This window comes from Gossypium hirsutum, chromosome D08, assembly GCF_007990345.1.
Source record: "Gossypium hirsutum isolate 1008001.06 chromosome D08, Gossypium_hirsutum_v2.1, whole genome shotgun sequence".
NCBI lineage: Eukaryota > Viridiplantae > Streptophyta > Magnoliopsida > Malvales > Malvaceae > Gossypium > Gossypium hirsutum.
In genome coordinates, this window is record NC_053444.1 from 42630362 (window position 1) to 42642039 (window position 11678).

The window sequence follows — 11678 nt, forward strand, 5'->3', positions numbered from 1 at the left end:
CAATCATTAATCCATTAACTTGATCATTTTTAGTCAGTAATTTGTGGAAATAACAAACTAACATGTCATAATACAAATGATAATATGTTTGTCGTATCAAATTTTAGAAACAATAGAATTTAATGAATTTAACAATTATCGCTTGATGAGGATTGGAATTCTAAAAATTAAAAAGTACAGGGACTAAAAGTAACCAAATCAAATAACGTGGATAAAAAATATACAACTTTAGTAAAGTACAGAGACTAGTGGCACAATTTAACCATTTTTTAATAGTTGAGTTTCTCGCAAATTACCTAACCCAGGGTGCTAACTAACTCGAGAAAGCTTAAAAGGAAAATTGAAGGTTTTTTTACTTAGTTTTCCGGTGAGCACCAAATGACTCTATTTCAAACCATCTTATTCATCGTCTTTTTATTCTCTCTTCAGCCATCAGCAAGCGTTGAAATTTGCCGTGTTTCATGTGGGAATCAATTGGTTCGTTTCCCTTTCCGTCTCAGCAGCCAACCCGATCGTTGTGGCTATCCCCGGTTCAATCTCTCATGCAAGGACCAAGCCCAAACTGTCCTTTCGCTTCCATTTTCCGGTGAATTCAATGTCGTACACATTGACTATTTGTTCCAAAATATATGGCTCAACGACCCTGATCATTGCACCCCCAAATGTCTCCTTCATGGACTTAACCTATCCAGTACTCCTTTTGATTCGCTATATCCTCGAAGCTTCACGTTTTTCAATTGTTCCGCCGCTGCATCAACACAGCTTCATCAAGCAAAGCATATCTCTTGTCTCAGCGGTACAAACTTTTCTGTCGTGGCTCTACCGGCGGACCGACTCGATTCGTCGGCATCATTGTCAACGTCGTGTTTAGAGATAGCGACGGTTTTGGTTCCGTTTTCCTGGACGGGTTGGTCGAATCTTGGGAATGGTATTATGTTGACATGGAATGAACCGAATTGCCTGAGGTGCGAAACTGGAGCAGGGAACTGCATGTTCAAGAGTGAGACGGGCCTGGATGTTGGATGCTCCGGTGGTTTTACCAATGGTATGTTTCTATTTTGCAGTGAAAAATTATGGAAATTTTGGTTAAAAATATTGCATATATAGTTGCAGTGAAAAAAAAGTACATATCTTCAGCTACCATAAATATTCAAGCCTTGCTAATTTGTAAGGAGAATTTTAAAGTATTTTTTATTATATGCTAAAATAAAAACTAGATTTTTCAATTCTAGATATGGATTTTGTGAAATGCTTTTGATTTTTACTAAGAAATTAGTATTTATTATGTCATTTTATACCAATTTTTTTCATTTCTATTTATTTTTTATTTAGTTCTCAAACTTGGTAATTTTTTTCAACTTAATCTCTAAACTTATTTTTGTCCACATTAATCCCAGAATTTAGAAATAAATTTTTAATTTAGTCCTTGAACTTAGATTCCATTAAGGTGTGATGATGTGATCACCTAAAACTTTTTTTAAAAAATATATAAAATCTAAACATACAAAAAATTTTGAATTATAAATTTTTACAATTTTTCAGGTAATGATGTAGCAGTATGAAAATGTATCATGTCATCACACTTTAAGAGAAGATCAAATTAGGAAAAGTCGTCAAGTTCTAGGACTAAAGTAAATAAAAAAAAGTTTAAGGACCAAGGTGAGAAAAACTATCAAATTCAGGGACTAAATGTTACTTTATCCCTTATTGTTTTTTACAAATCTAATAATAATTAATGCAATTTTTTTTCTTATTTTTTCTATTATTATTATTTAATTATTTGATCAAATTTCATTGTTGAAAATTCTTTCTAATTTCTAAAGTACATTTATCCAAAAATTCAATTAAATTGATAAAATTATAGAAAAAATCATTCAAGTACACCCTAAAAGTAATTAATACATAATACCCACATTCAATGGTGATATAAAAATATATATACTTGCTTTAGGCTTACTAGTTAATGGAACATGTGAGGAAAGATAAAAATGGGACATACAGAGCAAATTTCAAAATTGCTATTCACTTCTCAATCTGTTGGTGAGGCATCGCTTTCATGCTTCCACAACCACGTCAGGCGGCGGTTGAATTTCATACTTGCGTCTTTCATTTTTTTTATTTTTTTTTGTTTTCAAAGATCAAATAAAATAAGGAAGATAAATGTTTCATTATTTATTTTTAGGTCTTTCAAGACATGCTAAATACGGTATATTGTTTGGTGCTGGAATACCGGTGTTGTTCATCGTCGGCTTAGTAATTTACCTCCGCAACAAGGTTGAAGAAGACTACAACAATCGGCATCCAAATCAGCCAGAACTGTTGTCGACCACCCCAAGATTAGATGCTTCCGTCAAAGGTCTCGATGGACAAACCATCGAGGAGTATCCAGTAACATTGCTGAGTGAAAGCCGGCGATTACCGAGGCCTAATGATAATACTTGCCCAATATGCCTTAGTGAATACCAAGCTAAAGAGATGATAAGGACTATTCCAGATTGCGAGCATTATTTTCATGCCGTTTGCATCGATGAGTGGCTGAAATTGAATGCTGCATTCCCCTTGTGCCGTAATACCCCGCAAACATTAGCTCCTATTGTTTCATCTTCATCATAACAGATGATTAATTTACTTATTTTTCTTTGTGTATAATTTCTGTATGGGATCAATGTAAAAGAAATAAAGTGAAAATTACCAAACCCATCATTGTGATTATTTATTTATTTATTCATTATCAATACCTACCAAAACAATTGAGGGTGACAAGGAAAACACAAAAAAAATAAGGAATAAATTTCGTCGGTGAAAACAAAACTACAACATAGTAGACAGCTAACTATTGTTTTTCAGTTTCTTCTGACATGCCAACTCGAGGTCTACAAGTTTAATCTGCCAAAAAAGCAAGAACAAACTGTACGTTGTTTATAATCCTCTAAACTAACTACTTACATGAATGGACTTCTTTAACGTTATTAAAAGAATGGATTCAATTTCCATTCAACCTTTCTTGTTCATCATCATTTTCTTTTCTTTTCAACCATCAATAAGCCTAGAAATTTGTTCTACCCTATGCGGATCTCAAACTATTCGCTTCCCTTTCAGGCTTATAGACCAGCCCCAATACTGCGGCTATCAAGACTTTGAACTCTCTTGCCAAGTCCAGGAGACGACACAAGACGTAACCATCCTCACTTTCCCATATGCCGGTAACTTCAGCGTCTTCCATATCGATTACGCCCAACAAGTAGTGCAACTCAGCTACTCGGAAGGGTGCCTCCCGGGGATTCTTCTTCAGGGTCTTAATCTCTCAGGCTCTCCTTTTATGTCAGTAAACACTCAAAGCTACACTTTTTACAACTGTTCAACTATGGTGCAATATCCTGGAGTAACAAAAATTCCATGTCTTAGCGGGTTCAACTTTTATGTCGTCGCTATACTGACGGATGGTTATACCCCATCGACGTCGGTGTGTTTGGAGATAGCAAAGGTTATGGTCCCAATGTCAACAGATTGGTGGGAGGACGGTATGACTTTGGGGTGGAACCAACCTGATTGCCGGTGGTGTGAAAGCCATCAAGGAACTTGCCTATTCGAGAATGTTGGTGCAGGCTTGCAGGTCAGATGCGGCAGTGCTATTAAACACGGTATGCTTCATTAACTTCTTCTACGCTGTCCTTTTCTTTAATCGTTTAAATGTGTGTTTTTTTTTAATGCAAAAAGGTTAAAACTGAGAAAAAAACATGCATAAACTTTGAAGTGTAATAACCAATAATGGTAATCGAGTTAAAAGAGCAGTTTTTCATCTTTGCATTCCATTGGTAAAGTGGAAGCCGGAAGCATGTTAAGAAGGGTGATATGGGGAGTATATAGAACAATTTGGTATTAGAATTAGGATTTACCGATGGAATGCAAACTACATTGGATCTTTCAAATGTGCAGATATCGCTTTTCTTCTTCACGGATATTCCTTCAATATCTTTTCTTTAAGGTAATATTCCTTCGATATCCTGACTACATTCCTCTAGAAGTAAGTGGAGTGTCAAAATTTTATCCATATTTATATTTAATTTTATTCACGATTTAACCATTAAACTATACCCACTTTAGTAGTTAATTTTTTTTCTTTTGTATTTTGATACTTAAAGCTTAACTCCATTATACAAGGTTAAAAAAGCTGCCAATAACAACACGCCAAGTCATCAATAACATGATGTAATATGTTAACCAAAGTTGACCGGTATTCGCCGAGAATTAATTGCTTTGATTGACCATTGTTTGGACAAAAAAATCATTAAAATTGTAAAAAGTATAATTTTTTTAAAAACTGTAAAAGTTGTTTTAAAATATTTAAAAGTTGTAAAAATTATTAAAAACATTAAATTTTGTAAATATATATAAAAAAATTATAATTTTTTAAAATGAAAAAAATTTAAATTATTAAAAATTATAAAAAAATATTAAAAAGTATTTTCAAATTTTAAAAAAAATTAAAAAAATTGTAAAATTTGGCCTGCCTTAGCATAAAAGAAAAATCAATTTGAGATTTATGGCAAATTCCATTTCGAATATCAAGGATGAATGTGAACCAAGTTAGCTAAAACTGATTATGGGAATCGTATACATTTTTTAATATTTTTAAAATAATTTTCACAAATTTTTTTACTTTTTAAATATTTTTTGCAATTTTTATAAAATTTTAATGATTTTATTAATTATCAATTTTTTAATATTTTAAATTATTTTTACAGATTTTTATAGTTTTTAATAAATTTTAATAATTTTGTACAACTTTTAATGATTTGTCCTATCAACGACCAATCAACACAATCAACATAGCACGTCATCAGTCAACATGCCACATCATCAGTCAATGTGCCATTTCATCGATGACATGGTGTGTTCTCATTTGCCACTTTTTTAACATCGTTAACTTTTAGGTACAAAAACAGGTAATGGAGCAAAGTTCAGTATCAAAATGGGACAAAAAAAATTTTAGATACCAACTTGGAAAAATGAGTATAGTTTCAAATAATGAATAAAGCCTTTATATATATATATATGATTTATTCTAAACTTTGCCCCCTACCTTACGAAAATTGAAAAGTTAATCTTTTTACTTTAGTTTGTCAAAATTTAGTCTTCGTACAAAAATTGAAAAAAATAGTTTAACAATGTATCATTAATGGTTGACCTGGAAGTCAATAATCTAACAAACTAAAATAAAAAGACTAACTTTTTTTAATTTTAATAAGGTAGAGGGATAAAATTCATAATTAATATATATATATTAGAGCCTCAACTTTGAATTTAATTTGCATTCATCTTTTCTTGTGTAGGGCTTCCATCAAGTGTTAGAGATGCCTTGGTTTTCGGCTTGGGAATATCCCTTGTGTGCCTCATCGCGATTATAAGTTGCGTAAAACTCAACTTTACCGAGGGACAGAACCACCCCAACCCCGAAATCCTCATGACCCACCCTCGATCAACTCCAGGTTCAACAAAAGGCCTTGATAGACAAACAATTGACACATACCCTACAACTTTGCTTGGTCCAAGCCGATGCCTACCCAATCCGAGAGACAACATCTGCTCCATATGCCTATGCGAATACCAAGCCAATGAGACGTTAAGAACTATCCCTAATTGCAGCCATTATTTTCATGTCGATTGTATAGACCAGTGGCTTAAACTAAATGCAACATGTCCCGTATGTCGCGATAAGTTTGAGGAGCCTCCTCCTGTCGCTCCTACATTATCATCACTCATGCCAGTGGTTGCCTTTTTTACTTTAATATATGTGCTTTAAATGTTGTCAATTAATATTCCTTTGGGTTAAATGGAGACTTAATTATTGCTCTATATCTTCACTTATCATTTATAAAAATAGATTTTGTTGGATGCATAAGGGCATGTTTACCTTTGCCTTTGATTTTTATTTGATATATGCACTATTAATGAATTCAAAATGAAGTTACGAACTTAATTATGTTGTATTATTTTATGCATAAACAAAGTTCATATCGTGTTATAAACATCATATTATAAAGGGTTAATGTTATATTTGGCTCTTGAAATTTAACTAAATGTGCTATGTGATACTTGTATTAAAAAAATTGTAATTTACTACCTGTAGTATTTCTCTACAATAAAATCCACCCTAACACTTTAATCTATATCTATAATTTATATAAAAGCACGAATTTAGAAAAAAGTTTCAATCGATGAAAATACCCTTTCTTTTTCTTTATATTACTAAATTGACATTTAATAAAAGAGTTTTTATTCATTTAAACTATATAGTTGAGGTGAAGTTAAATTTAATGTGTAACAGCCCGCCCAGTGTAGACCGTATTGATATGTTATTTGACGTATAGTTAGGTAAGCCAGGGTGGAAAAAGGATGGGATTGGTGAATTATCCGTTGCGTCTAGGTGGCGTATTGCGTGAATACAATAGTACACCATTTTGCAGAACTCCTCGTTGGAATTTGCCATTTGGCAGACTTTTTTGGGAGGCAATCTGCCAACCCCAGATGCTTTGGGGTGAACTTGTTAGTTTACAGATTGATAGATTTGTTTTCTGTGTTTTAGCACGAAAACAATAAGTCAGTGAGTATCGTTAGAGTTTAGCTGAGACCTAGTTGAGATTGAACTAGATTTCTGTAGATGACAGCTTGATGTGCTTAGGTAGCTGAATGATTTGTTTAGTTAACTTGTATTAGTGTACAAGCAACGTTTTACTACTCACTAAGCTGATTAGTGTTAGTAGTTATGTTTGGTAAATGATTAGGTTTCAAAATTTTAGGAAACTCTATTCTCAAGTTTCAAGGGCTATAGTGGGATTTTCTAACCCTTCCAATAATCTTTGTCGCCATTATCTGTGCTATATAAGGATGTCGATAACCGACATGTTTCACCTTTGTTTTTCTCTACATTATTTTTTGAGTCTTTGGAAAATTTTAAGGTATCTTCATTAGAGAAGACGAAGGAGGTTCCAGTAGCTAGTCAAAACGGCCTTGTCAAGTACTAGCTTATTAGTAATTTCTAGAAAGCCTTTAGGTAGTTGTCGAAGGGATTTACATTTTTGCATTAGTGCATACATGATTAAATTAGATAAATGGTTTGATGGTTATAACTGTTTCTTATTTAGCCCAAAAAGCTAGTGAAGGTTCAAGCAATTGAGGTAAATGACCAATAGAGTAGATCCTGTTCTGAAGCTTGTTGGTGAGTTCTTTCTTACTTCCTTTGATTTATGATACTTACATGATACGTAGGTCGTGTACGATAAGTTGTCTCTACTGTAAATGAGTTTATGTGTTGTATCTGGATGGGTGTGTAATAAACCAATATTGCATGTGTGAGTATGGCCATTGTCAATGTAAAAACACCCTCCTTGTTGCATGAGCCCAGTATTGCACAAATTGTGATATGTGAAAATATGGAAAGGAAATCTGTTTGTGATGCCTCCACTAAGGCAGCTATATTGCAAATTGGACTGACAGATCACGGTCTAGCCTTACGAGAGAACACGTGTTCAACTTAACAAGGATGATATGAATATGAATATGACTGATTTATGATTTTGGATTATGGGTCCAAGGCTGGCACAAGGAATGATAGTTTGTAAACATGCATGATTATGGGAGATACGCATGAGTTGGCAAATAGTAAACGCCCATGTACTATGTGTTATATTTAAAATGGCAAAGTATTTCTACCAGTGAAATGTAGATATCATTATTGATTTACCATGTCTGTACGACAAAGTCTCACGAATAAGTTTATTTTTCTTATGAGTATCGATGCTTGTTGAATCGCGATATTTCTGTAATTTATTGCATCCATTTTTGGAACTCACTAAGTTCAATTGAACTTACTCCATTACTTATCCTTCTTTAGGCATATTTCTAGTAGAAGAGGAATCAGTTGAAGGAGACTACGCCAGAGCTACAGTTGCGAGTGAGCCACTTGTTTATTTCTGTATCATGTATGGCTATTTTGGCGGATGACGTATACATATGTTTTGTATTTAACTTTTGCAATTAACTTCGTCGTTTGTATTGTTCTGTCTTAAAAAGAGAATTAACTCTTACTATAAAAGTGTACGCCAAACTCTCTTGAATTGTAGTTTGTGACCTTATCTTTTATATGCTTACACCATAACTAGGCATTGGTTGGATAATATAACTTTTCTTGTATAACTCCTATTACTTTCTTTAGAGATGCGTCGAAAGAATAATAATTTTTTTTTCTTAAAAAAGAAAATTTTATAATTATTTTCTCAAAGATTTAAGTTAAGCTAATGGATTTAAATCCATCAATAATGCCCTAGTCCATTGGGGTCTGTTTTTAGAAAAAACAGGTTTGAAAAACGCAACAGAAAATAAATTTAAAGAAAACAGAGTTTTAAAATTTTTTCCAAAACAATATCTTGGTTGCGATATTTAAAGTAATAAACACTTAATCAAAAGTATACTTTTTTTATTCGTCTAGGGTGAGCGCTTTGACCAAGTAGTCTTCTTTGCTATCCTCAAGCTCACGTCTACCGAGTGTAGGCTCGCTTCAAATCAGAAAATTTTTCACAAAAATTACTGGTGGGGTAATTCTGCAATTTCTCTAAACTTTAGGGTCAAGTTGTAAATCAAAAAAATATCTCTAGAAATTTTCTGAAATAATCTCTTCAAAAACTTTTCTCTCTACAACTTTCTCTTGAATTCAAGTGTGTTAAATAATGATCCAATACTCTCTTTACATAAGGAGAATTTAGAGAGTTCAACTATTGTTAAACTTAATCACTTTAATATTAAATTAATACAAAATTTATCAAGATAAATATTAAATTAAATTTAATATTAAATCTTATTAAAATAATAAAATATTTATCTACAAGATAAACATTAAATTTAATTTAATATTAAGATAATCACTTTAATACTAAATTAATAAAATACTATTAAGATAAGTATTAAATTAAATATATTATTAAACTATTAAAATAATATTATTTTTGGAGTAGTTAATTTAAAATCAAATTCTTTGGTAGAGCCCCAGTAGGAGTGTAACTTTTACACTATTCAACCACCAAAGACCAACCTTCACTGGCCACCGGCACACCGTTGTTGCAGCCGCTGACACCGCTGTGTCCAGTGATGCAGCTGCAACACCCTTACGGCACCCCAAGCCGATTCAGTTACTATTGGTTCGATCAGAGTCAGTTACAACCCGATTGGTCCGGTCTAACCACCAGTTGGACCGTCAACCTAGTTTTACAAGTTGGGCCCGATTCGACTAGTTTTTAGGTCTTGGTATTGGTTTTGGGCACCCAGGCCATATTTACGATCTTAGGCTCAATTTTCAAGTTCAATTACCCATTGGGCCAATTATCTGACTTGAACATTAATTTCTAAAAGTATCATATTAATTTTAATTAATTTGATTAATTTAATTTTACTTGATCTAAATTAACATTTCCAAAAATCACTTAGATTTTCCAAATTATTTTTTCAAGAAAATTCTTTAATCAAATTCTCTAGTTGAACAATTCTCACGACCACCTAATTTAATTCCACGTCGAATAAATCAACTCAATTAAATTATTTCCAAAGTCATAGAATTTTTTTCTGATTCAACTGCAGTCCGATCGAGCTTTTGTTGAGCTAGCGGAGGGACCAATCGAACATATACAATTAGACTCTAGTAATTGCAATTATATTCAGAAGCATCGTTCCAATAATTTGCAATTACTTAATCATGGAGTTAATCCACAAGAAGTACCATGATTGAAAACTCCTTATTGTATTCTCTTTATGTAAGCAATTCATCCAACTTCTTTATCCAATGATCTCGTCATGTGTATGTTACCATCATATGATATCCATGATTTCTTTGAGTTAAATCCGTTTACTCAATACGATCTTATTTTATCTCATTGTCACCATTATGTTTTCTTAATGATTAATATGATCACTGTCAACAAATGACTGTGATAAATTGCTCGTTCGAGAACTAGCAACTCGTACTCACGTTCCATATTTATCAATCCACACAATCCCAATGAGAGGATATCATTAACTCTTTATTGGGCTATGAATTCCACTGTTGCTAGTAAAGTCATACCATACACAAGTCATATACCCAACATACCGGTTATGGGTTTGATCATATTTAGAGAATAAGCCTCCACTTATATCAAAGCACATGAGTTGCATACGCATGGTCAGTGACTAACTCAGGATTTAGGTAAATTACACCATGAACGCCACAAGTAACTTAATTCACAAATAGATTCAAATTTAATTCATCTTGGGTCCAGTCCAATGTATCATTCTACCAATGAATACATCTGTGTCTCTACCCGTGGAGTCAACTACTCCGATAGCGAAGACTAGCCATCTCCCCGATTGGAATTGTAGACGACATAATAATCATTCTCAGTATTTAAATCAAATATTCACTTTGATTCTTTTACGAGTTTACGGACTCATTTCGATTATCTACTGAAGTAGGTTGTCTTTCTCGCAATGTAAACGTTCTTACAATACTACTTCTCTTCAGTTTGAACTTAAACAACCAATCAGCTAATATTTGCTTGTTACAATTTCGCTATGCATACAAAATACAAAAGATAGAAATATAAAAGATATAATTGTAAAATGTGAAATTAACTTTATTTATTTATTCATCATTCAAATATATAGAAAACAGTTACATGCTTACTATAATATGGACACATTTTTCAATATTTGTTTGGTTGAATGGTACACGCCATGCCTTCTTGACGGGCTAAGGGGTGTTACACAATGTATTAAGAATAAGTAATATTAAGTACTAAAAATAAAAAATTCATATCAATCAATTTTTTCATTTTTATATAATAGAGTTTTTAATTCATTTGAACTACACGAATATATTAATTAATTATAAATAATGTATTATTTAAATTAATTATTATTTAATTAGTATTAAAGTTGTATAGCTATTAAAATAAGATTTATCATTATAAATAACATTAAACTTTTAAGCATTTTCATATTCAAATGACGACGACACTTGTGGAAATTTATTTTAAACGATGACAAGGTAATATTATGATATTTTTTCATCACAAATTTATTTATAATTTATTATACATATTATATTAGATTTATTTTAAACTCACTTTTATTAGCTTCTTATTATTTCTTTGCCTAACGTGATTAGGAGTAATTTTCATTTTTGAATTTTGCTAAAATTTTAATTTCTATTAATTTTTTCTATTCGATATGCAAGATATCACTACATTTGTTCCTATGATCTAATCCGTATGATTTTTGTTTTCCCATATTTGCCTAAGTTTGAAAGCTAAATACTTATTTGTATGGATAAAGAGTAAGTCTAATACATCAACTATACCTGGCCAAGTACTCCACTCAGGTTTAAAGATTTACCCGAAAAATAAGAAAATTTGGACGAAAAAACGAGGCCTGAAAAATGGGTTTGTGTAAAATTTAAGACCCATTTTCTATATTAGCTAGGCCTTGGGCAAGATTTTTTTGCCCGAGCCTGACCCGACACGAATGTATTATGTTATAAAAAACTATATTAATTATATATGTTAAATAATAATAATATTTTATATTTAATCACTAACCCAATAACAATTAAACACATTACCCAAAACCTTAAAAAAAAAAACTTAACTGAC

At 32.1% G+C, this 11678-nt stretch overlaps 2 protein-coding genes across 3 annotated transcripts; both read left to right on the forward strand.

Moving 5' to 3' along the window:
* Window positions 1-203: 203 nt before the first annotated feature.
* Window positions 204-2696, forward strand: LOC107909873 (RING-H2 finger protein ATL22). The gene is made up of 2 exons (XM_016837566.2): window positions 204-1045; window positions 2183-2696. Exons 1-2 carry the CDS (start codon window positions 379-381, stop codon window positions 2611-2613), a joined length of 1098 nt encoding a protein of 365 aa, XP_016693055.2. The 5' UTR covers window positions 204-378; the 3' UTR covers window positions 2614-2696.
* Window positions 2697-2699: 3 nt separating this feature from the next.
* Window positions 2700-5883, forward strand: LOC107909877 (RING-H2 finger protein ATL20). 2 transcript variants are annotated; one of them, XM_041098168.1, is made up of 3 exons: window positions 2700-3641; window positions 3937-3985; window positions 5334-5457. In XM_041098168.1, exons 1-3 carry the CDS (start codon window positions 2951-2953, stop codon window positions 5350-5352), a joined length of 759 nt encoding a protein of 252 aa, XP_040954102.1. In that variant the 5' UTR covers window positions 2700-2950; the 3' UTR covers window positions 5353-5457. The 2 variants fall into 2 exon arrangements, with proteins under 2 accessions (XP_040954102.1, XP_016693069.2); XM_016837580.2 differs by lacking the exon at window positions 3937-3985 and having other exon boundaries at window positions 5334-5883.
* Window positions 5884-11678: the final 5795 nt, after the last annotated feature.

Coding starts and splice junctions, on each gene's coding strand:
- LOC107909873 (XM_016837566.2), top strand. CDS start 379: ATGACTCTATTTCAAACCATCTTATTCATCGTCTTTTTATTCTCTCTT. Junction 1,046..2,182: donor CTCCGGTGGTTTTACCAATG/GTATGTTTCTAT, acceptor ATTTATTTTTAG/GTCTTTCAAGACATGCTAAA.
- LOC107909877 (XM_016837580.2), top strand. CDS start 2,951: ATGGACTTCTTTAACGTTATTAAAAGAATGGATTCAATTTCCATTCAA. Junction 3,642..5,333: donor CGGCAGTGCTATTAAACACG/GTATGCTTCATT, acceptor TTTCTTGTGTAG/GGCTTCCATCAAGTGTTAGA.